At 41.6% G+C, this 27967-nt stretch overlaps 2 protein-coding genes and 1 long non-coding RNA gene across 6 annotated transcripts in view; 1 reads left to right on the plus strand and 2 right to left on the minus strand.

Moving 5' to 3' along the window:
* Window positions 1–465: 465 nt before the first annotated feature.
* On the minus strand, window positions 466–5461 carry EXOSC3 (exosome component 3). Of its 2 annotated transcripts, XM_010952902.3 has the most exons (4): window positions 4939–5461; window positions 3862–4011; window positions 1914–2065; window positions 466–830 (listed from the first exon to the last, which is right to left on the minus strand). In XM_010952902.3, the coding sequence occupies exons 1-4, from the start codon at window positions 5257–5259 to the stop codon at window positions 629–631; spliced, it is 825 nt and encodes a 274-aa protein (XP_010951204.2). In that variant the 5' UTR covers window positions 5260–5461; the 3' UTR covers window positions 466–628. The 2 variants fall into 2 exon arrangements, with proteins under 2 accessions (XP_010951204.2, XP_074217960.1); XM_074361859.1 differs by lacking the exon at window positions 1914–2065 and having other exon boundaries at window positions 665–830.
* A 98-nt stretch (window positions 5462–5559) lies between these two features.
* The window catches only part of DCAF10 (DDB1 and CUL4 associated factor 10), a 56473-nt gene continuing 34065 nt past the window's right edge, over window positions 5560–27967 (plus strand). The window contains exons 1-4 of one of the 3 annotated variants that reach the window (XM_074361856.1): window positions 5560–6929; window positions 12822–12921; window positions 14647–14777; window positions 16412–18978. In XM_074361856.1, coding sequence (XP_074217957.1) covers window positions 6813–6929; window positions 12822–12921; window positions 14647–14777; window positions 16412–16489 — 426 coding nt within the window. In that variant the 5' untranslated portion in view covers window positions 5560–6812 and the 3' untranslated portion in view covers window positions 16490–18978. Of the gene's footprint in view, window positions 6930–12821; window positions 12922–14646; window positions 14778–16411; window positions 19532–27967 lie in introns of those variants that run through there. The other 2 variants (XR_012506432.1, XM_010952904.3) reach the window with 2 other exon arrangements.
* Window positions 6971–19570, minus strand: LOC105067371 (uncharacterized). Its single transcript, XR_835156.3, has 3 exons — window positions 19443–19570; window positions 10596–10919; window positions 6971–8478 (listed from the first exon to the last, which is right to left on the minus strand). It is a non-coding gene; the product is annotated as an uncharacterized LOC105067371 (long non-coding RNA).

Genomic DNA, 27967 nt, shown 5'->3' on the forward strand with positions numbered 1-27967 from the left:
TAAAAATGCAAATTTCCTCTCAAATTCCATCACAAACCTCTGCTGCTTTTTCAGAACCTAGGCAGGTAGTCTTTTGTTTGGCTTCTAGGAAATGATACTAACAAAATAAGATTTGGTTGGACTTGGAATCAGAGATCTTCATCATAGTTACTTATTGAACAACATAATGCACACGGTAATTGTTGGCTATTACATACTCACCCACTAAACAGTGGGATTACAGGTGGTTTGTGTTTGCTATTTTTTATGTATTCTACATTTTCTTTAGTGAACATGTTTTACTGTCATCAGAAAATTAATTATTTTAATGGTCACCTCCAGTTTATTATAGAAGCTGTACTCTAGCGTAACTAAGGGAGTTAACATCAAATAGTAACTTTTAGTAAACTTCACTGTAAAAAACAAAAAACCACATCATTATTTTATAATGACTTTCCCACTCACAAGAACATGGGTGGCAACCAGTAACTTTTTTATAAAAATATTTTATTTAGGACTCATAAGACAATACGTACATTCACATCTTGTCTTCTGAAGATTTAATGGAGAGAGGTTCACCTGAGAAACATTTCCCCTAGAAAACCCATTGTCTCTTGGCTCAACTGACACATAAAAATGCCCACAAAGATCAACTTTCTGCCAATCTGGAGAAGATCTGTTTTCTTTGATCTGCTGTCATGTGTTCACAAGCTTCTAAAATGTTTGCCAAAATCAAAGTCTGCTGAATGGTTTTTGCCTTAACCCATATTCTCCCATTCATTCCAAATACTATCTCCAGTGGGTAGAGTTTTCCCACTTCTTGTAGGATTTCACAGTCTGGAGCTAGCAGCCTGGTAAGGAAGAAGAAAGAATATTAAAACTTAAAGTGGTGGGGTGTGACCTGACTTTCCTTTAGGAGACTCCTTTTCTGGGCAGTTCTCCACAGTTATTCAAAGCTCAACCAACATCATCCCAAGAACAAGGCACATGACAATATTTGCTGCCTGCTTCTTCCAAGAAGCTTTACACTAATAGATATACCAGAAGTAACAACAATTGGCTATCCTCTACAAAGAAATCAAACTCCTTGGGTCAACTTTACAAAAAATGTATGAAGTTCTTCCTTGACATTATCAGAGCACCTTAATTCTAGACTTTAGAACTGTAGCTTTTTAATTATCTGTGGTGCTAAAAGAACACTTTAAACTTATTTTCCTGACCACATAAGTTTTTCCCTGGTATTAAATTCAATACTTGGAGAGGAGCATTGACTGTCAAAGCACAAAGAGTGTGCTGCTTGGTTAGTAACATGCTTCTTTAACATCTTGAATTCTCCAAATCTGCAGAATAAGTAGAAAAAAGAGACATGCAAAATAGCTCTGAACCTCAGTGACTCTAGGAGTAAAGCACTTTAATAGGGCACAGCTTTGGGAAAGTAAAGGTCTAAACACCTAACAGAGAAAGAATATGCCTCTGGGAACTTAAATCTACCAGGACAGAAAAGCAGGAGCTTTCTGTGAATGTCTGCATAAGGATGACATCAGCCTAATTACATTTAACTCCCATTATAAGAGAAATTTGGTGATTTTGTACGATTGTAAATTGCATTTGTATTCAAGGGACTTAGAAAGGGGGAAGGCCAGTTTTCACATTTAGGCTGAATATATCAGCTCTAAGGAACAGCAGGCCTTCCAGCAGAGAAGCCAGACTCCACATCAACACAAACTGTAATGCCAGATACATCTGAACTTGATGTATTCACACTGGGAGGAGGGGCTAAGTGTGTGAGTTTACAAGTGTGCTAAAGAGATACTGATTTTTAACTTTGAGGAGATAAAGACGTTGTGAAGAATCCAGATCCCAAAGATTGGTCAGCTTTCTAGGAAGGCATACTATAAAAGACGACAGGCAAGCCAGAAGGCATCAGGACTTACTTTCTAATTAAGCCCAAAGTCACTTTAAAAAGCAGACCATCCTGTCCAATCACACCCATTCCGTTGGCTCGTCCACAGCTGTCAATACAGACCATCTCTGGTTCCATATCTTTATTAGCAACTACAAATTGGCCATAGATGAGATCGCCAACCTACGATGATAATTGAAAGATAGGTCATTTCCTCTCAGCAAACCATGCTATAGGTGCTGCTACTGATTCTCTCCAGCCATCTACAGTTCTGTGGCTCAGGGACTGACTACACTCCAGGATTCCCACACTCTGGAGCTGAATCTTAAAAGATGGCAAAATTAGTACATATACCGTTACCCTTCACCCACCAGAAAATCCTAAAACTGGGAGTCATCTCAAAGCCAGAGAAAACCTTCTAGGATTGCACTGTCCAATATGGTAGCCACTACCCACATGTAGTTAAACTTATATTTAAATTAATTAAAGTTATATATGTAAAATTCAGTTTCTCATTTGCACTATCCACATTTCAAGTGCTCAACAGCCACGTGTGTCTAGTGGCTACCATACTAGTCAGTGCACATATGAAACATGAGCGTCACCACAGAAAGTCTTATTGGACAGCACTGCTCTAGGGAATTACAGAAACTCCTGACGTGCAAATTATACAAAGCAAAATGGAATACTGGTAATTCGTTGACACCTCTCCGTGCAAGATTTACCTTAAAAACCTCAAAGAGTTGAACTTCAAAATGATGAAACTAAGGAAATGGAAAGTAAACTTATTCCATTAAGTACCTCCTATTTGTTGGTGACTATAGGAACTAGAGAGGAACAAAACATTCCCTGCCTTTTAGAAGCATTTGGTCTCGGAGGGCAATGGAGATATATATATAGACAACAAACTTCATTCAAGGCTGAATCTAGTAAGTAAAGTGACTGAAAATCAGGGATGTTTTTACAGAAGTGGTGGTGTTCAGCCTGGGTCTTAAAGGATGACCATGTGTTCCATACGTTGAGAAGGGGATAGAGCAATCCAGACAGAGGGAACAAGAGTACAAGGGAAAGAAATTATGAATTCAGTAGTGCTGTTAAATAGTTTGGTGTGGTTTAGGCAGGGCCATATGGAGGCTGTAATTATGGATGAGGGAAAACCTCTGGAGTATAAATACCAAGAACATATGTAGGCTTTGAAGGAATTTTTTTGAGGAAGGAGAGTGTGAGGATGTCAGCTCGTAAAAGCCTGGATGAAGAGCAAAAGTGTACAGGCAGGACGTTAATAAGGAGGTCACTGACTAAATCCAGTCAAGAAATAGCTAAAGCCTGAACTTGCAAAGTGGAGATAAAAGGGTGGACATGTGGAAGATCAGAGAGAGACTCAAAAAGGATTAATAAGATTAAGCAACTAAAGACACAAGAAAGGTGAGTGAGCAAGGGCAAAGAAACAAACGAATTTCTGGTCTGGATGGATAGGAAGAGTGTGGCCATGCTACCTAAAAAGTCCAAATTAAAAACTTGGGGTAACAAGACTGCTCCTGTCAGCTGGATTGTTGGCAAACAGTGATGTGACTGAAGCTGTGAGATGCCAGTCCTGGGACCCACATCCAGAGTAGATGGATGGCTGATAAAACAGCAATTTGCACTGCTTTTCCCTCCTTCCTCCCTGAGCCTATGGCTTCCTTCCTTGTCCAGTGTATACAGGCATAACAAATAACAATGGAGAGAACAGATATAACCTTTCAACTCAGTAAAGATGAAAACATCCCCCAACACAGCAAATGTAAAATAAGTACAGACTCTGGTCCCAGAGCTGGAACAGCGGAAGGAACTCTTGAAGCCTGGAGTGATTACACAGATGCCCCAAGATCATCCTATAGAACTGGGAAAATAGGACAATTTAAGTAGCCTTCTGGATATTTGAGTATTTAGGGAATGGATATTTTTCTTACTTTTGAAACCAAAGGTTCTGTCATTACCTGCACATTTGGTCTGTTTCTTTTAGTTGCACCTTCAAATGCCAAGTAAGACAAAGAAGCTGGCTCACTCCCTCCAACATCAACTTTGAAAATATCTCCAGACTTAGCTGTCACTATGCCAATCACATGGTCTCCTTTCACTGGGACATACTACAAAAGAAAACAAAATGAGAGAACAACCATAAATGACAGTCATTCTGAAGACATCTTCAGCAAGCCCTTAGCGGTTACTTTATTATGTTTGTCAGTAGAGATATTTAGAAAATATTTTGAAATCCAAGTGTACAAATCAATACAAATTGGGGGGGGATGTAATTAAAGTTATTTTTACTTATTTACTTTTTTTTCCTTTTTGCCAGGGGAGGCAATTTATTTTGTTTATTTTTTGAGGAGGTACCAGGGATCAAACCCAGGACCTTGTGCATGCTAAGCAGTCGCTCTACCACTTGGGCTATACTCTACCCCAAATCAATACAAATCTTACAACAAACTTGGTCATATGCCACTTTCAGTAAAAGAAAAAACAATCACATGATAAACTCTCAGATTTGCAGCTTCCAATAGTCTGTTCATTTAAGTCAGTATCCCATACCTCTTCTGTATCCTTATCAGGAACTCCCTAACTTCTGTTTGCATGAGTCCAGTGGCACAGGGGGTCCTCACAACCAAGGAAGGCCATTCCATTGTTGGGCAACCTTTTCCTACATGAGTTCTTATTTATTCTAAGAGAAATTTAACTCCCTGTGACATCTACTGATAAAGCCTAGTTCTTTGAGACCCTGAAAGACAACTCTGCTGCTCCCTGACCTTTGGGGTTTTGAAGACTGGCCATGTCTCACAGTCCTTATCTCCTTATATGCCATGATTTCAGGGCTCCTTTCTCTCCTGATCGCCCATCTCGGGCCACGTTCCAGTTGTTCACAGTCCCTCTAAAGGAGATGCAGAGGTAAGCTCAAGGCTGCGGGGGCTCTAGGCTAGCCTTAAGAAAGGAGAGCTCCTGGGCCCCTTCGCTTCTTCTTTCGAGGAATCTCCCCAGACTTCTCCCGGCCGTACCACCCCTCCGAAGTTCCAGCTCACCCGCTTCTGCTGCGAGTCCACCCAGTAAACGCCACCACCGCCGCCGCCGGGCTCTTTGTGACGGAGGCGGCCGCACTTGGTGACCAGCAGCCGGTCGCCACAGCGCCGCAAGCCTGGGCCGCAAACCACGCGCACACGGGAGCGCGCCCCGGCGTTCAGACGCAGGGGTCGCTCCCCTGCACCCCCTGGGCCTTCTCCGTCCTCCTGCTCCGGCAGCAGCAGCTCTTCACCCGGTAACACCACCTGATCTAGAACCGCGCGCGCCGCCCGGGCCCTGTTGCTCGCAAAGAATTCCGCTGCAACACCCGCCGCCTCAGCCATCGCGGACGCCGCCACACACAGTTTCCGACTTCCGGTTCTGTGTCCAATCGCCTGCTCGCCCAAGGCTTTCCGTTTCCGGCAGCACCGGTGTGTGGGACTTGAACCTCTCGCCTGTGAAGCCTAACAGCTGTGGGTAGGCGGATTCCCCGAGGGTGGCTATGATTGTGTCTCTAGCCGGCCTTCTACCCTGCAGTCTGTCCGCGGATCGGCAGGAGAAACGCCCAGCTTCCGTCAGTAGCGGTGCTTCCACTGCCGGTGTCTCGGGTCGCACGCTGGGATACGTGACGCCGCCACTTTTCGTTCCGTGGGAACCTTGAGCACTAAACAGAGGGCCTTCAGGAGTTGGCTCTCTCTTCTGACTCCGCCCTCAAAAGGACGGCTGACCTTTTACCAGAAAAAGTATTTTCTTTTACAATGTGAAACCTTTTTGGTTGTTGCTAGAGAAGATGTCTGTCCACACAGTGGAAAACAGAGAAGACTAAAAGATAATAAAACTTACTAGTCTTCTCCCTTACCCCGTTGTCTCACTTGCTAGGCTGTCAGCTAGTTCTCATTCTTTGTAGTGTAGGTTCTGACACGAAATAGGTAATGAATGTTAACATTTTGGTGTGCATAGGTGTCCCTGGCTTTTTCCCCCCTGCAAATATATACATATCACATGAACAGCTCGACAAAATTGAGCTATCGATACTACGTGGCCCGGGAAAATCAGTAACCGCAGTTAAATCCTTGCTACTGCTTCCCCTGGAGCATTTAGTTGCCCATGTGAGAAGCAGCTGAATTCCAAATCAATATCACGCCAGGTATGCTCTTCTGAGTTTTGGGGCTCTCACTTGAAATCAGTTTCCTCTGTCAACTGGCACATCCAGCTAGCGCCAGTAGGAATCAGAGCTCCTGGGTACTGAGAAGGCTTGGCTTTTAGCCGTCCTCCATTTCTACTGCCCACTTCTTTAAGGCATCTACTTCCAACCTGAATTTTCAGATTTTTAGGCTGTTTAAGACAGACTAGCTCTAAGATACCCTTCAAATTTTGCCAAGTGCTGGTGAGCCAACTGAGTAAGATAACAGAGGCCAAATGAAATGTAAGTTTTGTTGTTTTGCAGTCAGATTGTTTTAAGAACTGTTCTTGGCCGGTTACCTTTGCAGAAGAGATGGTGTAGATTCTTTTTCTCTCCTCCCCACTCCAACCCCATTCCAGAGGGCCTGGAACCAATAGGTATTCGATGACCAAGACTACCTCGATCGTGGCTGGCCCAAGGCCATGCCTGAATGGTGCTCAATGACCTAGGGTCCCGGCCAGGCAGAGTGAGAGGTCGGGAAATGATTCCTGTATTACCCCGACGTGGGTAGAGGAGTCTCCTCAGAAACTCGGCCCAAACCTGGCTGAGGAGGCCTATCAAGGACACTTTCCTGTGGGGGCGACACATGGGCATCCGTCTGGCTCATTCCCAAGTCCACAGACTATGGCGGACGCCTGGAGAAGAGCAGCCACCTGAGACCGGAAACTCAGGCCTGCAGGGGCGGGGTCGAAAGCACCTCGCGGGCGGAGCCCTATGCGGCACGCCCCGAGGGGCGGGCCCAGAGGACGCAGCGCGCGGGAAGGCTGCCTGGCCGCTGCGCCGCGTGCCGCTACTTCTGTGGTTCGCGGGCTCGGCGTCGTGCGACAGCTGGTAAGTGCGCACATACTGCCGGGGTCGGGCGGCTGGCTGACCAGGGGACGCGGAGGTCCGCCGCGTGCGGGTGGGTGGGAAACTAAGACGGCAAGCGAGCGTGCGGGGCCCGGCTCTGAGCCGCGGACCTGGACTAAGGCGGCGTTGGAGTCCGGTTGGGTCGCGGTTGCGAAATTCACTTTTCTGAACGGGTCGTGCAGCTTTTTCTGGGTGTGAAAGTGGCCGAGGGCGACTGGGGATTGCAGAGGAGGCCGGGGCGAGCAGTCGGCGGCGCACCTATGTCGAGAACATGCCTTGATTTCGGCCTGCGCGTGGGGGATCCTGGGGGATCAGTCCGGGTAGATTAGACCTCTTCTTGTTTAGGGGTCTTGCCGGCCTAGAGCCAGCGCAGTAGGGGCGATGCTGCCCTCGACTGCCTCTGGGATACATCTCCTCATGCTTCAGTATTTCCCTTGGGGAAATGACATTGCCCTTCGGAAAGGTTGGACCAGACCGCGGCCTTCTGGACTGTTTCCCCAGACTTCCTCTTTCGAAATCTTTTCTACTTGAGAAGTTGGAAAAGTGGCATCTCGGGGTTGCTTTTCTTTGTTGACTGGTGAAGTTGGGCGTTTTTGTAGCTTTCAATTAACGAAACTAGTTGAGCATTTGCTGTGAGCCAGGAATTGAGCTGGGTAATTGAGCCAGGTAGTTAGCTGAATCATGGTCCCTGCGCTAGGGGAATTCACTGTTGCCATATGAAAATACCAAATGTTATCTTGTTTGTAACAACCTGTCTGATTAGAAGGTCAGCCCCGGGGAGTACAAAGGACGAAATGGTTACTTCTATGTGGGAGGAAGGTAGGAGTCAGGATAGGTGTCCCAAAAGAGGTAGTATTTGACTGAACCTTTAAAATTTCTTAGTTCACTGGTTTCTAAAAAGTACAAATGAACTGCATGCTGATTTATAAACAGAAATTAATAGTAAAAGAATCCATGGAAGTGTTAATATCTTTAATGAAAAAACTCACGATTATCACTGCACAAGTGAGAGTCCACTTGGTACAGATGTTTTTAATTACAAATGATCATGGCTAGTAAGAACTAGAGCACTTTAAAGGGTATAAGAAAAGCAGATATAAGGAACTGCCATTACCCCTAGTACTTAGCTCACCCAAGGAAAAGCCTCTCTCCACTGGCCAGGACTGATTGAGACCTTGATAGAGAGGAAGGACACAGTCATGGCTCATTAAATGGCAAGAAGTCAGTGGGAATCTGTGGTAGTGGAACTTGCTAGAAATCCACCCTACAGAACCTGCTGGCACTTCTAGGGTGCTGGGGAAAGCTATTCCTGCGGAAATGTCTCCTGGAAGCCTCTGTTACAAAACAGCCCCGTAGGTGCTAGGGAGAACTGTTGGCTGCTGGGTGCTTCTGGCCCCCAAACAAAGCAGGAGCAGGTGCTGGAGAAGGTGTGGTGCTGCAGAAGTATACTAGATAGCGCACTGGAACCACGAAGCAAAACTCTCCTCTTTCAGTGCCTCTGCAGGGCTTTCTATCTACACAGCTTGTCTTCCTGATAGATAACAAAGGAAAAATATTTTTAACACCAAGATCTATTGTCTCAGAGTAGGCAGTGAAGGGTGAGTTTAGAGCTGAATGGCAGTACACTGATAACTGGCCCAAGGTCGTATGAGGTTGTAAGATCAACAAATTCATCAGTAACAGCAGTAGGGTAGAGTCTGCCCAGGCCCAGGTGTCTTCACTGACTAATTGCACCAAATATTTAAAGAATTAATACCCCTTCTTCACAAACTCTTCCTAAAAAATAGGAGAGGAGGGAGCATATCCCAACTCATTCTTTGAGGCCAGTATTAACCTGATATCAAAAGCAAAGATATCATAGGAAAAAAAAACTCAGTATCTTCCATACACCTGGGTCAGGCCCTAGGCATCACTTAGTTGTCAGTCTTAAAACAACTGTGACAGGGTAGAGGTTAGCTCTTCTTCATGCTTCTGAAACCTACCCCAAATCTTACTCTAAAACCAAAAATGATACTTTACCCCCCCATACATGCAGCATTTTAAAAACTGCTTTACACACTATATATTTCAGACACTTCAAATATAGTTATTTTTGGTAAACTTACTAATTGTGCAACCATCACCAAAATCCAGTTTTAGAACACTTTAGTGACCCTAAAAAGATCCCTCATGCCCATTTGCAATCAACTCCCGTTCCCACCCCAGCTCCACATAACCACTAATCTACTTTCTGTCTCATAGGCTATAAGCCTTTTCTGGACATTCCATACAGATGGAATCATACAACTTATAGTGTTTTTGTTCTGGCTTCGTTCACTTACCTTGATGTTTTTAAAATTCATCTATGTTTGTAGCATGCATTAGAAGCTCATTACTTTTTATTTCTGAGTAGTATTCTGTTGTATGGATACACTACATTTTGTTTATCCATTCAGGTTTTCACTTTTTGGCTCCTGTGAACAATGCAATTAACAATTGCATACAAGTCTTTTTGTGGATGTATGAGTTCATTTCTCTGGGAAAGAACTGCTGGGCTCTGTGATAAATTTATATTTAACTTTTCAAGAAACTGCCAAACTTTTCTAAAGTTGCAGCACCACTTTACATTTCCACCACCATAAAGGTTCCAGTTTCTCTACATCCTCACCAATACTTGTTATTGTCTTTTTTATTACACCAAGTGTGAAGTGTTATCTCATTGTGGTTTTAATTTGAATTTCCCTAAGAGTGATGTTGAGCATCTTTGCATGTACTTAATGGCCATCTGTATGTCTAATTTGGTGAAATGTCTGTTTAGATATTTTACCCATTTTTAAAGTATGTTGTCTTCTTATTGAGTTGTAAAATGTTTTAAAATGTATTCTGGATATAAATTCTTTATGAGGTATATGATTTGCAAATATTTTTTATGAGTCTGTGAACTGTCTTTCCATTTTCATAATGGTATCTTTTGAAGCATGTTTCTAATTTTGATAATGTTCAGTGTAAAAAGTTTTTTTGGATTGTGCTGTAGTATGAAGACTGGTGGTGGAACCCAGTCTGTGTATTTCAAAATCATGAAGTGTCTGGTATTTCTACAAAACAAAACAAAAAATTTTAAACTCTAGTTGGCCAATAGTAACTGTCATTTATACACTCACCTAATGTCAAGCCCTGTGCCTGGGTACATACCTCAGATGGTTTCATCAACTGGCTTTTTAAGCTAGCAGATGCAAGCTAACAGCTTGTAGAAGTTTTTGTGTGTATTTGTCCCACAGGTTTTTAAAAAATAATTTTAAGTACTTTTTTTGTTTCTTGTTGAGCCCAGAATCCTTTTCATGATTGCTCAAGGGGACTTGTAATCAGTGGGAGTTGGACCAGGAGGTACCATCTTTCATTTAAGCCCAGATATACAAACTAGCTATCCAGGCCATTCCTTTGGTAGCCCATCCAAACCTGTCTTTGTTTCCTTTCAGTGTCTTCTTCACCTTGTGACAAGTAGATTTTGGAAAAAGTTACCTGTGGTGACCCTGAACTTGCACCTTTATGAGACTCAGCAGGAAGAGAAGTCCAAACCCATCAGCCATTACCCTACTCCCTACAAAAAGGACCTATCTTTTGACATTGTAGAGCTCATGGAGGAGATAGAAAAGAATGTGAGACACTCACCTTATGCAGGGAGTCACAGCCAGTGCAGACCTTTGTCTGCTAGAGTATAAATCCCTGGAACTGGTTGTCCCAGTCTGCCCAAGTTCCTCCTGTGGATGAACCCTTCCTTTGGGATCCAGTTGTATCCCAGTCAGACGGACGTGCATTTTTTTCCTCTTTCTTAGGCACGGCTTGTTAAGTTCTGAGACTCCTCTTTGTCACTCAGTTCTCTGCTCACTGAGGTGGGTGCTGTAGTTCCCTTTGGCACCATAGCATGGTGTGAAGATAGACCCATGAGATACGTGCCAGCTGCTTCAACAAGTGTGAGAGGTACCTTGCTCTTTCCTGCAATTACATGTTGAAAAATTAGAAAAATTAAATAAGCAGAAAATTAAAAAATAAAAATTACCTCATTCCACCAAAGTCAGCCACTGCTAGCATTTTTCTTCCCTATTTTCTTTGTATAAATATACATGTAACTTTTTTTTTAATGAGATCATGGTATGAAGATTTTTCTAGGTCAATGTGATGTTTAGTGACTGCATGATATAGCATTGCTAATAGAGATATTTTAATTTATTTCAGCAATCTCCCAATCTTGGAAATTAAGGACTTGTAACATGTTTATGCGTATATCTTTTTGAACATCCCTGAATTATTTCTTGAGGGTACTTTTTAAAGCTGGTGCTTTATATTGCCAAATTATAAAACCCTTCTTTGAACACAGATGTTTGCTTTAAACTTTTGTTTTTCAACCTTGGTGCTGGTACTTTGTGGATTTTTTCCAAATAAAATCTTGTGTAGAAATCCATTATATAGAAAAGATAGAAGAGAGGATATAGCTCAGTGGTAGAGTGCCTGCTTAGCATGCACAAGGTCCTGGGTTCAATCCCCAGTACCTCCATTTAAAAAAAAGAAGATGAAGAAGAAAAGATAAAAACCCAAATGGTCTGATGGGAAAGGTTTGGAACCCTCAGCCTCTTTCTCAGTACCTGTCCACACCTCCTCACTTCCTCACCTCCTCCCCAGCCCCTGCTATGGCTGATATAAATGATTCTTTCTACCACGTGTTCTAGACCAGTAATGAACCTGTACCATCTATTATCAGGGCACTTTCAGCTACAAGTAAGAGAAAATCCAATTCAGTTGGTATAACAGTAAGGACAATTCAGAGTCTCACATAACAGCAGGTCCAGACACAGAGTGAATCCAGTGGCTCAGTGATACAGTCAAAGATCAAGTTCTTTGCATTTTTTGGCTCTGTCTTCCTTAATGTGATGACTCTGTGCTCAGACTTGGGACTTCCTGGTCTCTCCATGGCTATAGCAGCAGCAAACATTACATCCCTGCACAACCCCTGGATGTAATGGAAGGGGCATGGAGGCTACACCCTTTTCTCATATTCCTTTTGGAGAGAGAAGGCTCCTAGCTGATTTCCCTGTTTCTCATTGGGCACAATGGTATCACATGCCCATTCCTAGGCCAATCACTGACAAGTAGAATAGAATCACTATAGTTGGTTTAGACCAATCAGGATTCACCCACTAGAGTTGGGAAAGGGCTTGGCCTTCCCTGGGGCCCATGGCAATCTGATATCTGAACAACAGCCAGGTTCAGTTGTCAAGGGAAAAGGGAAGAAATGGCTGCTGGGTAGCAGCCAACATAACATCTGCCATAACATCCCATTAGAAAACATACTGAAAACCCAATGTCAAACTCCCAAGGCTGCCTCTTACATTTGGTATGGCCTAGGGCAAGTCACTGAACCTCTCCAGGCCTCAGTTTCCTTATCTATAAACTGGGGATAATGATACCTGCCTTACTACCTTACAGAGTTGTGGAGAAGGAAGAATGAGATTGGATGTATGAAAGAACTTTACAAAGTACTTTACTAATATCAAGACTTGTTACTGATTTAATTCTTAGAAATAAACAAGCACCACCAACCCCTCTGTGAAAAGGGAGGAAATCAGTAAAATCTAAATTCTAAGAAGCGTCATTTGGTTTACTTACAAATTCACTCTCTAAGTTTTATAAAATGACTTACCAAAAAGAAATCACCTTTAGAAGTAACACTTAAAATACCCTAAAAGGTGAACATATGTGTGGACTGTGCTTTTCACAAGGCTGTGGCTTCCTAAGATTGCATCTGGCATTCAGCAGACAGTATGGGAACTACCAGTTATTGTTTGCCTATCCTGCTCTAAGCTGTCATTTTATCTTTCCTTGTTTTTTTCTTCTCTGCAGACAGGGTTTTTACCAAATATATTTCAAGTGTTGCCTTATCGGCCATTGGAATTCAGAGCCTTCTTTTCTTATTACAATGCCATCTGCAACAAAGAAACAGGTTAGTGGAAAAACAGTGCTAAATCATTCTTGGGTAAGATTCAGGGGCCTGCTTGCTAGAGGTCCTTCCCACATAGTCCCAGATCACTGTGGAGCTAGGAAGAAGCCCAGAAAGACTGTAGTTGGCTGAGACAGCCTCCAGATTCTGAGGCTGGGGTCTGAATGCAACTTTACGGTTATATGTATGGAACTGAAATAAGTTTGGTAATAACTCTGGCTCATCTTTCTAATTTTGTTCTAAAAATCCCTCTGGCTCCCTACACCCCCCTAGATAATAAAGTTCAGGGATTTTAGACTGGCAATAATGCATTTCTTACTTAGGGTTCAGGTTAGGCTGCTGTTAGCCAGATCCAAAGACACATTGGTTTAAATAAGATGTTTTTTTCCTCTCTCTCACCTATAGTCCTGTGTGAGCTGTTGAGGGGCATCACAGTGTTGTTTGCTGTCTGAGATTGCTCTTGGTTACATGTTCATGCTGGCTCACTACTGCCACCAGCAGAAAGAGACAGATGGACACTTGTGGGCACACATTCCTTCCCTTTAAGGTCATGACATGGAGGTCACACTCATCACTTCCATTTACATCCCATTAGCTAGAACTTCATTACATCTAGCTGTCAGGGAAGCTGTGTGGTCACGTGCCCAGCTAAAATTAAGGGATTCTATTATTAAAAGAAGAGGGGGAAGCAGGGACTGGGAGATATCTGTCACAATGATTCTCCATGGCCTAACACCAGCTTGCCTTCCCAGTCTCATTTCCTCCAGCCCCTCTTTATGTTCTGACCAGTCAAGGTGAGCTACATTTTACTCTTCAGAGCACTCAGGTCTCATGATATCGCCCCTCTTTAACTTGGCTCACACTTCACTGTGCCTCTGGGATGCCTTTTATCCTGTCCACGCTTTGTGAATCTGAACTTTCCTCCGAAGTCCATCTCATCTGCCTTCACTTACAAGGGCCTCTTCCTCCACTGAACTCCACAGCCTCCTTCATCTGTCCTTCTTCAGTGGCATGCTGAGTGCCCACTGCTTTACCTTTCCACAGCTGCCACAGCTTCTCCATCTCAGTGGGAAGAGACAGGTCCTGTGTTCAAATCTGATGCTGCCATAAATCATGCACGTGAACTTCAGCAAAGTATATAAATGTCCCAAAGCCTTGGTTTTCTTACTAGTAAAATGGCGTTAATACTCACTCTGCAGAGCTGGGGTGAGGATTATGTAAAGTTCCCAGAATGGTGCCAGGTACCAATGTGGATTCCCTTCTTCTCTGCCTCTGCTGACCCCTAAGGAGCAGGTCCCCTGAGGTTAGGACCTTTTAAAAAAGTGTTAGTCCAGTACCTGATGGGCCTCAGAAAATATTTCTTGAATTTAGTCATTCACTTAGCACATATTTTTCTGAGCAACCACTATATGTCAGGCATTCCTCTGGGGAGATAGTGGTGAACAAGTCAGAAAACGCCTAGACTTTCAAACATATCCTAGAGAGAAGAAAACAGTGAACAACCAAATAAGATAAAAGGATAAGTTGACTTCAGAAAGTGTTAAGTATCACGAAGAAAGTAAAACAGGGTAGCTAGGAGCAAGGGACTGGGAATGAATGCATGAGTGAATGGGTGGATGCATAGGTGGATGGGCAACCTGCTAAAATATGGTGGCGCCTGTCTAGGTTCTTCTGAGCTGCTGTCCAGGGCTTATGGCAGCTCTCCTCTCCTCTCCTCTCCCTTCCCAGGCCAGCTCAGCAGAGCTGACAAAGAACTCATCATTGTGAAGACCAGCCTAGCCAATAGGTGTCCATACAGCGTGGCTGTCCACAGTGCTCGGTACAGGGTCTTCTTAAAGAACCCAGTGCTCTCTGACCAGGTGAGTGTCTACCTCTCCTCTGCCAGTTTCCCATCCCTGTGCCCACCTGCTTCTGTGTGTACCTGATAGTTAGGACCAGTGGTTAGCTAAGCTGCAGCTTCATGCCAGACCTGGTATTGGATACTCGGCAGACGTTCTCTTGAATGCACCCAACTCCCTGTCTAAGTTGAGCCTTATTACAAGCATTTTACCTTGCAGGTGCAGAGCTGGAGCTTAATGTGGGGCATACAACTAGAATGTGGCCGAGTCCCTTTTCAAAGCTTACACTCTTTCTGCTACATTATACTGTTTGCATTTCCCAGTGTGAATTTATAGTCTATCCACTACTTATTCCTAATGGGCCCAAACCAGCTTCTTAGGATTCCTTTTATTTCTTACTGCTGGGTTGCCCAGGCCTGGCCCAGTCAGCCTCCCATTCTGGAGCCGCCTCTACCAACCCTTTCCCAACAAGACTGGTAGTGAAATGTGTCTCAGTCCCCAAGCCAACAGCTTACCCTCTCTTTGTTTCATCCAAAGTCAGGCTCTTTGGGTGCCAGAGGTCATGCTAATTCTTCCCAGAGAATGGACTGAAGATAAAGACGCAGCAAATATGGGTTTGTCACCATGCTTACAAAATCCTACTGATCTCTACTGTGAAATTCCTGATCCTCTGGGCCAAAGAACAGAAACATCTGTTCTCTGCACTTATTCCTGAGGGAGGGTCATCTTCCCTCCTGACCCCACCTGAATGGAGCCCTTGAAAATTATTCCCTGAGGGCTTCCTTTGCCAGCCTGAAGCAAAACAAGACAGGTACATCATCTCCTTGGCCTGCTGAGAGCCTCCTGCCTAGCCACCAGGCCTCACCCAGGATCAGTCTCTCCGGCATTGTCTCCCTTGTGACCATAGGATGTGCTGTTACACCATGGTTTGCTGGAACTGTTCTTCCTGTTTTTAGGTGGTTAGTGGTTTCCAGTATTTTGCTTCAGCAAGGGTAATGATTATTAGTATAGTCATTGGAATCCAGTACACTTGGATTCAGATCCCACCTCTGCCACTCTCTAGCTTTGTAACCTTGGGTAAGTCATTTCACCTCTCCAAGCTTCAGTTTCTTTGCCAATAAAATTGGGGGTGACAATAAAAGTACTACTTCCTAGGATTTTACAAGAATTACATAAGATAATGAATATGAAGCACTGAACACATTCTTGGCACATAGTAATTGCTTAAGTGTCAGCTATTAATTTTGCAAATACTGTGTCTTATTTGGGATTAAGTGAGGACAAAGGGATAATTATCTGAACTTCCTTTTTCTAATATGAAAAGGCTGGGATTTGGGGTCCTTATGTATTAAGAGTCTCTGAGTCTTGGTTCTGAGGATTTTGATGCCACAGGTGTTTGGAGGAGAGAGAAGTGCTTGTAGTCTGAGTGAGCAAAGATTTCCTGGTAGAGGTGGTGTTGAGCTAGAATTCAGGTTTGTATTACACTGGACTTGACCAAGATACTTATCTGTCTAGAAAGTTTATATTGGCTTGACTTTGCCCCTTTACTCTAACCTTGGGTTTTTTCATTAATGCCTATTTCGTTAGGCCTTGTGTTTCATTGGCTGCATTGTAATGAACAGAGATTCTGCTTCTGACTGTGTGTTTTCTTGGAGGTCTGTGTGAACTGGAGAAAGTCTGACCTCCCTGCCCGGGAAAAGGCGATGCTGGAGTTTGCACTTGCTGTTTCCTGAGCTGATGAAATAACAGATGATCATTCCAAAAAGCTCACGATGCATGGCTTCAACCAGAAGATGCCTGGGATATAGCTGCAATTTCAGCTTTTTATGCCATGTCAAACTGTCTTGCTCAGTTTGTCAATCTTGTTCCCCCAAAAAGAATTCTATTTGATGGGTAGAACCAATAATGTCAGAGACATAAGGAGTGAACCTGCTGCTCCGAAAGTATAAAAGCCTGGACAGAAAGGCCCGTGTTTACATTCAGGACCATTGCATTATAAGATATCAGTTGGGAGTTAAATTTAAAAATGTTTAGTCAATGGATAGGGAAAAAAGTAAATAAATTTATTCCCTGCTTGCTTGATGAGATAGATCCTAAGGGACATGCATGTGATACTTGGGCCTAGGGGAAACCTTTGCCAATATTTCACTCTTGCTGTGATCTGGAAGGAGCATCCGGGGGCAAAGGAGTTCAGAGAATGCTTTGGGCATTTCTGATGAACTGATATCTGTGAATTTCAGCAACTGAGGTTGAAAATTTTTTAGCTTTCAAAAATAATGTTTCATAAATATTGGTCTATATAGACTGGTTTGAAATCAATTCCTTGTTAACATGGTTGTACTTAAAGGCTCTCACAGGCAGTGGGTAAATAGAAGCAGGTGCAAAGTTGTTCTATCTTTAATGCCTTTTTTGTTAACCTCCAGTGATTTTTTTTTAACTGAAGGGTTATATCATAGTCATCTCAATAGAATCTTAGTCCTTATGCAGTTTATTCTTATTTTAGGTTTTAGTAAAAATATTTGGAACAAGAGAGCACGCACATTTTAAGTAGAAGCATAAGAAAAAAAAAACCCTGACATTACTAAATGACTTGTTCTGTGTGTGACAACCACCACTGCCTGAAGTTTGTGGCTATCTTAACTTTTCAAGAATCATTTTCATTATCTAACTGATAGAGGTACTTGCAAACCTACAAAATGTTTTGGCTCCCACTTAGCTTCTTTAGATTCTGTAAATTGCTAAGTTCTTAATCAGTTTGGGGGCTCTAGTGTGTTAATTCTGAGTTGCCTGAATGGTGAAATCTGATTATCTTGAGACAGCACAAACTTTTGTTACAGAGTGTGTTTTGCTGTGGAATCATATCTTAAATACCTTGGAATATGTAACCTTTTAAAACTGAGTTTTATTTTACTTATTGAGAAAGTTAATAACTTTGGTAAAACTATCACAGTCAAGGTTTTATAAACCAAAAAAATTTTAGCCATTGACCATAACTTGGGAATCAAGCAGAGGGCGTTAATTAAGCATTTGCTGCAGTCAAAAGTTGTGGGTCACTAAGGTCATAAAACAAACCTCTGCCTCTTACATGGGGAATATCTCTAGAGGAATGGCTACCTCGATGTTCTCTGAACACAGGATGCTTGCTTCTTGCCCTTTTTTCAGTCAGCTGGTGGACAGGAGAGCAGAATAACTAATAACTTTGCTGGTGGGAGGACCTGCTGAAAGTTGAGCTCTCTCTGAATCCCATTCCTTTCTTCCAGAGATCCTTCAGATCTATCCTGGACAGTCACCAGATGGGAGCTTTTCAACTTATTTCTTGATCAAGGCCTAGAAGAGTTGTCAGTTCTTGTATCTGCCTCTTCTTGTACCTCAAACTTCCCTTCACATAAGACTCTCCTTCCCTCATCAAGAAACATCCCAGTTCCAGTTAACCTTTTGAGGCCCTTGGGGGCCTTGCATCTGTTATGCGCTCCATACCCTGCTTGGCAGACATAAGCAGGATTGACCCTCGACTCTGTTGTTTGTATGGTTGGATTAACTCACATCTCCAGCTACCTTCTGTGACTCCTGGCTGGATACATGCTCCTTCGTGCATAGAGGACGGCTTTGGCCAGTAGGTCAGGTTAGGGAGTTGGGCAGATATCCAAGGCACCAGTAGGCCAATTTTCCAGGCACTGTACAAACCAGGGTTTTTTAGCGCAGAAGTTGACGAGTCCCTAGATTCCCAGGCCGAGTAGGCAGTACACCATGCAATTTACTGTGTGTGAGCAGCACGTAATATGGTCATGTCTCCTTTTTCTGAGCTCAGTGTAAAGTAGGGATGATTATGTAAACAGCACATAATCATACCCAGCCTCTTAGACTGACTAGTCAGGCCCTGTCATCCCCAAGGACACAGTCCGGTCAGTGACAACCACATACTGACAATGTCGCACGCGGTGCCCAGATGCCACCACCCTATGCAGCCCAGACCGTGAGCATCCTCAGTTGCGCACAAATACATCTTAGTAACTCCCGACCTCCAACTCCCCAGGCTGCGGCTGCACCCGAGTCGGGCGGTGTCCCCACTTTCTTGGTCCCCGGCGGATGACGGCCGAGGGGCGGCGCGGGTTTCCCAGCCGGCGGGGTTAGGCCGCCGCACGCCGGAAGTGGCGGCTGGAGCGGGACCGCTGAGGTGTCGGCCGGCGGGGCAGCGGCCCGGAGCGGGGGGCGGGGGCGTTGGTCATGTTTCCCTTCAGGCCCCGTAGCCCCGGAGGGGAAGGGGCGGCCGGAGCCCGGGCTGAGGAGCCGGCACTCCACGAAGGGCAGGAAGCAGCCGCCGGGCCGCTCCCTTCCCCGCCGGCGCAGCCACAGCCCGAGGCTGACGCAGCCCCTCCCCCGTCGCCCTGCGGGAGCCCTAGACGCCCGCGCGCCCAATCGCTGCCCCCCGCCGGGCGCTCGGGGGCGCTCGGGTCGCCCGGGGCTCTAGAATCCTCAGTCGCTTCGCCCAAGGGAGAGTCGCCACCGCCCTCCCCGCCGCTCTGGCTACAGGGGCCAGACGGCCGGGTCGGGAGCCGGGGCTGGCACGGCCTTAGCGCCGGCCTGGGCGGCCCTGGCGCCGGGCTGTTCGGGTGGCTAAGAGAGCGCAGCTTGGGCCGCGGGCTGTTCGTAGACCCGGCGCGGGACAATTTCCGCACCATGACTAACCTCTATGGTTCCATCCATCCTGCGGACTCGGTGTACCTCAGCACTCGCACCCACGGGGCCGTCTTCAACCTCGAGTACTCGCCCGACGGGTAAGCGCGGCCCCTCGGAGGGCGGGAAGCCGCCTCCGCCTGGCGCGGCTGCCCAGGGCCCGCTCGCTCGGTCCGTACCGGGGTTTGCGAGTCCGTTTGGGGCGGCCGGCCTTCATGCCCCTGGCTTTTTGTGAAGCGCTCTGTCACTGTTGGAGGCCCCGCCCGGCCCTTGGAGGCTGGCGGGCCCGGGACTCATTTGCTCACCTTCAGGACACGGAGCTCTGTGCCAGAAGCTCCCTGGCAGGTCTGTCAGAGCTAGTCCAGAGCTAGAATTTTCTGGTACACTTTAGATGCTCAATAAATACACTTTGAATAAATACCCTGTCACCGTAGGCTTTCCCTGTCACCGTAGGCTTGTATTTTTCCCACCTAAGCTTGGTCAGGGATAGGGAGCTTGCACACTCCCTGTGCCCTGTGCCTCACTTGCCCTGAAGGGACAAGTGTGCGTTCCTTTCTGCCTTTGGTCCAGTAAGACGCTGCAGAGAGGCATCTTGTGATGTGGGGCATCTGTGAAGTTCCCAGGCTGGATAAAGTTATCCAGCCTTTTCAGAGTGAGATAGGTAGATAGATAGATATGCTTTGTTTTATGAGTACACGAACAAGTTCAACAACAATCAAAGGAAGAAATGTACATACAGTTCTACCATGAGAGGATATAGATAATACAACTCCCCTGATCAAGGTCTCTGGATTCCTAGTCATTGCTTAGTTGTTCATTCATTCCTCCTCTTATTCAGCAGGTATTTGTTGAGCATCTGCTATGTTCCAGATACAGAGGTGGCAGTGGGGAGCACCATAGCTAATGGCACCATTTTCATTGGTTTTGGGGCCAGTTGGTGCAACTAGATGTTAATAACCATTCTAAATAATTTCATAATGCATATTTTCAAATTGAGATAAAGGCTTGAAAGAACCTGCTGTGGACTAGGGTGTTCAAGGTTTCCCTGAGAAAGTGACACTTAACCAAGATAGAAAAATGATTAGAAGATGAATTAGTCAAGTTAGGGTTGGGAAGGGGATAGAAATATTTCAGAGAGAGGAACTGATATGTCAGAGGTTGGAGGGGCAGCGTGCCATTTTAGAGAAGGTGAAAAATGATAGGTTAACAAAAAAAATTACTGAAGAAAGACATAAAATCTGGAATTACTGTGAGCAGGTACACCTTATTCCATTTCACTGTTGCAGATGTTTATTCCTAGTCAGACTCGGTGCTGAGATCTCTGGAGTTTCTCCCTATAGCAGTTGGGTGGAACTTGTAGCAGTGAATGTGCACCTGAATACAAGGAGAACTGGTGAGAGAAGAAACTATTTTTGCAGAAGTTTATCCATGGAATCTCTTCTCCCTACTCCTTCCTCCAACCAAGCCCTATTCCTAAAGCTTCTCCCAAAATACCAGGAGTCTGTTCCTCATAAACCTTCAGTTCCTTCTTCAATATATCCCAGCTCCTCTCCTCCCAAACTTCTATCTGTTCTGTCAGGCCTTCAAGAGTAGCTGTTTCTACTCTTTGGAAGTGAGATTTTAGGTAGAGGGTGAGAGGGATAGAATGAGTTATGAAGAAGGAATTCTCATTGCCAGTGCTATTAAGTGAGTAGTATATCACTGATAGGACTACATTTTCCCATAGTAACATTTTTGTAAAAGGTGGTTAGGTACTCTAGTACTTAAAATAATTCAGTAATATGTAATTATGCAATTAATATGTACTTATCATAGAAAGCCTAGGCAATAAATGAACTAAAAGAAGCTAAACATCACTTATGATCCCAGAGATTGAATGGATAAGGAAACTTTTTCTTTTAACATAAAGGTGGAATCTACTATTTTGTAGCCTGCCTTTTGTCATACAATATATTGCAAATTATCTAGGTTCATGAATATATTTCTGCAACATTATTTAAAATCTTTCATTAGTTTAAATAAAACCTCTTTAAACAAATATTTTTGGTTTAAGTCCTTATAGTAAATCCCTAGAATGGGTCAAAGATTATGAAGATTTTGGGTACTTATTATTAAATTGCCCTCTGTGAAGGCTGTACCAGTTCTCATTCCTATCAGTTCCTTGTGAAAGTGCTTGTCTTCCCATACCCTTGCCAGTATTGCACATTGCCATTCTTTTTTCATTTATGTCAAGGTGACAGGTGAAAATAGTTGTGTTTTAATTTTTTATTTTTCTTACTACATCTACCAATATGCCCCCAATTTTTATAGGACTTAAAATAGTTGTATATAAAATGACAAATCTGTATTAAATGAGATAATTTCTCATATCCTTCAGTTGCATATGCATTAAATCAGCATACTGGATACTGTAACCACTGTCACAAGGACTTCTCAGTACAGAAAGGAGAGGTGATACAGAAGGTAAGAATTAAAATTATGAATTTGATAGAGACCAGCCTAGAAAGAATTAGGCACTAAAGAGATAAAAGGATACATGGACTAGAAGATAATTTCTAAAAACTTCCAAAAATGTTTTAGGCAATAGCAACTTTGTCAAAATAAGTGTATCACCTCCTAAAGTGACCTTTTGAAAAAGGAAATTTGATCATGTTAATAGACTAGATAATATGGGACCTTCTTAACCTATCCTCTATGAGAACACATTAGGCACTGCTGTAGGGAGAATTAGTATACTGGAAAATAGAAGTGAAGAAGTCAGAATACAGACAAGGGAGACAGAGAGATTGAAAATATGAAAGAGGTTTAGTGACATGGAGCATAGAGCATACCATGTATTTGGTCAGTTACTGAAGAAAATGAGGTAGATAATGGGGTAAAACAAATTTGAAGCAGTACTAGCTGAGAGCTTTCCAGAATTAAAGAAAGGTACCAAACCATGATTTAAGAAGCCCAGCATACCCCAAGCAGGAATTCTCCCTAGCCATATAGTGAAATTACAGGACAACAAATATAAAAGCTAGAGAAAAAAGACCTTCAAAGAAGTGACTATGAGGGTGAAAGCCAATTAGCCATCAATAATAGTGTACATTAGAGGACAGTGGTGATTATTTTTTAGTATGCTGGAAAAAACTGCCAATCTAAATGTCTATACCCAGCAAGATGGGTTCTTTGTTCTGGTCAAAACGAAGATGAAATAAATACATATGCACCCAATCAAAATTCAGTGAGTTTACCACTGAATGGAACTCTTAAGTTCAGAGAGAAGAAAGTGTCTTTAACTGTAAGGTCTGAGATACTAGAAGGAATAAAGAACAAAGAAGTTAGAAAATTTGTATGTAAAACTAAATTTAATTTTGTCTTTTGGGATTAGCAAAGATGGAGCTAAAATAGAAGACAACAATAGCATGTAAATTATGAAAGGTTACTTTAAATTCCTTTTTCTTTGAGGGAGAATTGTGATATATTAACTTTAGGCTTTAATATATGCATATTAAAACTTGCAGGGTCACCACCAAAAGACAAGTAAATATATTATTTCCAAATTAGTAGAGGAAAAAAATTTGGAATGAGAAATTTTTAGAAGACAAGAAAAGGAAAGGGGGGAAAGTAGAAAGTTTTAACAAAAAATACAAAGAATGGCTGAAAATAAATCCAAATATTACTAATTATAAAAGTACTAAATATACTTCTTGTACATAAGATAGGGTATATCAAACACATTCTAAAAGGATAGAGGAAAACATCAAAAAAATTCTAAACAAAGGAAAGCTGGTGAGCTATATTAGTATCATATAAAATAGGCTTTAAGGCAAAAAAAAATTACTAGAGATAGAAAGTCACTTCATAATGATAAGAGCGCAGTTCACCTGGAAGATAAAACAGTTCTAACTTGAATGAGTTTTTTAATTTATATACATCAAAAATTGATAACTTCGAGGAGAAAATAGAAAACCTTATTATCATAGGGGATGATTTTAATATACATCATAGCATACCTCAGTTAATCAGGCAGATACAAACATAAGAAGGGTACACAATATAGAAATACCACCACTTAAAATCTTGCTTTAAAGGGCATATATAGAATACTGCATTCAGGCCTCATATTCAGCTAGTACACGTTCATTCAAATATGCCAATTGTTGAAATATTAATATATGTCCATAGTGGTTGAGTAGTTACTGCCCCAAGCCCACTGAGTGCCCTCCTAGTGCTTCAGCACCTCCCATGGGATCTCCCAGAGTAACCCAATATATAGCAACTAAAGAATTAAGAACTGGCCCAAAAAGCTGCCATCAAACATCTCACTAGACAGCTTTAGCGTCTGTTCTAATCTCCCCTCACCTATGCCAGGTACCCTCCCCACCTCCAAAAGCCATAGGCAAATGCCCAGTGACCATTTGGTTCCCCGTAGTGTGGGGCTGCTGGCCTTTCTCAGGCAGTCTCCCAGTCATTCTCAGCAGCCTCTAGGGAGGTCCAGAGAGATGAAAAGGGCAGTCAGATGAGAGTAATGGCACTACCCATCCAAACACTAATTCTCTTGGCAAAGGGTGCACACCCATGGCAGGATAGAATACATGACAGATGAATGAGGCCTATGGGGATGGTTTATGGATGAATGACTTGTGGGATGCAGAGCCCTAATTTCATCTTTCTTGTTGAAATTCACCGTTATTTAGTGGGATAAGTTTACCAAAACCACTGAAGACGTGCCCACCATGGGCATTAATAACACTAATTTTATTAATGAAAATGACCACCAACATAGTCTTCTCTATACTAGGCATATTTAGTTGAGGGAACTGAAAAGCAGAAAGGTCATTAAACACAAAGGATTTGTACCCTGGCTTATTACATTCTGGGCTGAGTGGTTAGGTTTGATATCATTAAATATGATGTATCAGTAAATTATTTTGTGACTTATTAATATAATTGAATATAAAAAATTAACAGCAAGCATTATAAAGGCTAGAGAAACTTTTATATACTTACTGCAGCAAAAGCTAAAAAGACGATTCAGTCCCATGAACCACTTTGTTGCTGATAAGAGTAATTTTTTTACTTATCGAGATTACAGGTTACTTAATGACTACCTATTAGGAATTTTTAAAAATTGAAGTATAGTTGATTTAAGTATTGTGTTAGTTTCAGGTGTACAGCAAAGTGATATATATAATTTTTTTCAGATTATTTCCATTATAGGTTATTCAAAATATTGAATGTAATTCCTTGGGCTATACAGTAAATCCTTATTGCTTTATTTTATCTATTTTATATATAGTAGTTTGTATCTGTTAATCCCATACTCTTAATTTATCCCTCCCTCCTTCCCTTCTCCCTTTGGTAACCATATGTTTTTTTATAAATGCCTCCCTATTTAATGTGGAAATTCTTAGAGGGGCTTTATGCAGTTTCCTATGGTAGTTCATGGTTCAGATAAGAGCATCTAGGTTAAAAAGTGATTATGGCTACCATTTCCAGCATTTAATAAATGATTGGAAATTACCAGAATAATTTGATGAACAATTTGATTTGGAACTAATACCAGTTGGCTAGCATTTTTATAACCTATAGGTTATTTTATTTTTAAAATGTTTTCTAAAATTTTTATTCTTATGTTAGTTTATATTACTATTAAATGTTTAATATTTTTGAATACCACACTTCACTATATATAACAGCTGCCTCATGCCTGTTTTTTTCAAACACACAAGGAAGAGTTAAAAATTTTTGTCTTACAAGGCCATATATTTCAAAAGATTATCAAATAGTTTCTCAGTACACTGTGATTGCTAGAAATTAATAACAAAAAGATAACTAGAAAAACCTCATGTATTTTCAAGTTAACAAACATTTATAAATGACTCATAGGCCAAAGGAGAAATGATAATGGAAACTAGAAATATTTAGAACTAAATATAATGAAAGTACCACATGTCTCAAAAGTTGTGTGATATAAGTAAATCAGCACTTAGTAGGAAAATTCTAGTTTTTAATAAACCAGAAAGGAAGACAAACTTAATTACCTAAGTATCCATCTCAAGAACGAGTAAAAGAATAGTGAAGTTACAACAAAGTAAATCTGAAGAAAGCAGAAGGAAGGAAATTCAGCCTTGAAGAGTAAAATTAGTGAAGTTCTAAAACTTCAGTAGAAATACTCAACAGATTTATCTTTGAAAAGATAAAAATAAAAAACATTCATTAGATTGATCAAGAGAATACTCAAATAGACAATATTCAGAATAAAAGGGGGACATAAGTTCAGATGCAAGAAGTGAAGATTGTACCTCTCCAGAAGTAGCAGAGTAGGTGATTTTGACCAGCCCTTCAGCTGAAAGTAATTAGAAAAGCTAGAGAAAATATAAATATCTAATGTAAGATGTAAAAAAAATTTTGTTTGAAGGGATAGGATAATTGAGGCTATGAGGAAATTGCAGGGCTAAGATCTGCAGAAGGAGGGAGGCCAGAGATATGAACCCTTCATTTTAGCCAACTGAATCTAGGAATCTGGTAGAAATGAAAGGTTGATTTGAGATTAGAAAATAAATGGATGTAAATCACTCATTAACATTGAATGAAAAATACAGGATAATTTCAATAAATGTTAGGAAATGTTTTATATATTTAATTTAATGGAAAAAAAAACTTAGCAAGTTTGAAGTAGAAGAGAACTTTCTTAATCTAATAGTAGGAATCTACCAAAAAAACTACAGTAAACATTGTGCTTAACAATGAAATGGTAAATGTATTCTTGAAGATCAGGAACAAGATAAGAATGCCTGCTATATTAACATTTCTATTCAGCGTTGTACTGAAAGTCCTAGCCAGTGCAGCAAAGGACAAAAAGTTTTTAAAAAGAGCAAAGCAATTGTTTGTAGATAAGATTATCGACAAAGAAAATCAAAAATAACCTACAGATAAAGTAAATAGCAAGATTGATGAATAAATATTTAAAAAATCAGTTGCCCTTCTGTACACCAGCAACAAATGAAATAAATTTTTTAAAAGAACATTTACAAAAGCATGAAAAAAAATCCCAAGTACCCAAGAATAAATCAAACAAAAGACAAGCATGACCTATGTGGAGAAAATCTCCATTGTAAATGGAGATATGCAATGTTCAAGGATTGAAAGACTCCATATTGTAAAGATGTCAATTCTATGCAAACTTTTCTATAGCTCTATTACAGCCTCAAAATCCACAGGTGGCTCTATGTGTGTGTGTGTGTATACATAACTTGATAAGTTGACTATAAATGTATAAGGATGTTCAAAGGTCCAAGGGTTGTTACAATACTCTAAGAAAATCTTGAATATGTGGGAAAGTATGCATATTACTGTTGGAATGATTCAATATTGTATGATATAAACTCTACCAAATTAATTTGTAAAGTCACTGCATCCCAATAAAAAATACCAACAAGATTTTTAATAGGACCTGATATGCTATATCTAAAATTCATTTGGAAGAGAAAGTATGATATTAGTACCCCCAAAAAATGTTTATAGAGCAGTGAGGGGATCTCACTTTGCCACATGTCAAACCTTTTAGAAATTAAAATAGTGTAGTAGTATTACAGAGAAAAAAACAGAAGAGTCCCCCCAAAAAACTTATATATGATAAAGATGGCATTTCAAACCAATGTGAGAAGTGTAGTCTTTGATGCTGGCATAAATGATAGCCATTTTAAAACGTTACAGATCATGCCATGTACAAAAATAGATTGTAATTGAATTAAATTTTTAAAAAAGCCTATCAGTCTTATAGTTCTCTTGTTTACAGTGTTTAAGATTGACTCTCCCAGAATCACTGATTCATTTACTTTTATGCACAAAAAGGAGAAAAGTTCATTTCATAACTTTTCTGAGAGACAGAAATAATAATTAATATATCTTCTAAAATTACAGATATTAATTTGAATACCTTTACTCACGATAGTCAACACAAAAATCCTTCAGATATTAAATTTTTGAAGTCCAGATATCTCACAAAAGGGTTTATGCAGATACCCTTTAAAGGATAATTTCGTGATTACTAAATACGGAAAGGATTTCAATTTACTAGATTTTTTCCTTCCCTGCATTATTATTTTTTTTTAACTGAAGTATAGTCGAAGTATAGTGCGTATAGTCAGCTATAATGTGTCAATTTCTGGTGTACAGCATAATGTACATAATGCACAATGTGTATATATATATATATATATACACACACACACACACATTTGTATTCATATTCTTTTTCATTAATATTACAAGATACTGAATAAAGCTCCCTGTCGCACTTTATCTTAAAACTTTGTTCTGAATAGAAAAGTTTGGCTATTTAAAATTCTATCTTATGCACTTTCATCTTAAAGTGTAAAAATGCCTATAAATTGGGAAGACCTACAGTTTTAAAGACTCAGCATTTCATTTGCTAGATATGAATTTGAAAGATCAGTGCCCACAGAAAACTAACACTTAACAAAATAAGTAAAAGACAACAGATTTTCAGAAATCAAAATAGAATTTGTAAAAGGTTTATAAAAATA

The sequence above is a fragment of the Camelus bactrianus genome, chromosome 4, assembly GCF_048773025.1.
Source record: "Camelus bactrianus isolate YW-2024 breed Bactrian camel chromosome 4, ASM4877302v1, whole genome shotgun sequence".
NCBI classification, from domain to species: domain Eukaryota; kingdom Metazoa; phylum Chordata; class Mammalia; order Artiodactyla; family Camelidae; genus Camelus; species Camelus bactrianus.

Bases quoted from the DNA above. Each gene is read 5' to 3' on its own strand.
- EXOSC3 (XM_010952902.3), bottom strand. From the start codon at position 5,259: ATGGCTGAGGCGGCGGGTGTTGCAGCGGAATTCTTTGCGAGCAACAGG. The intron at 2,066-3,861 runs GTAATGACAGAA...TTATCATCGTAG, and splicing joins GAAACAGACCAAATGTGCAG to GTTGGCGATCTCATCTATGG. The intron at 831-1,913 runs GTAAGTCCTGAT...CTTCCTTACCAG, and splicing joins ACTTTGGGCTTAATTAGAAA to GCTGCTAGCTCCAGACTGTG.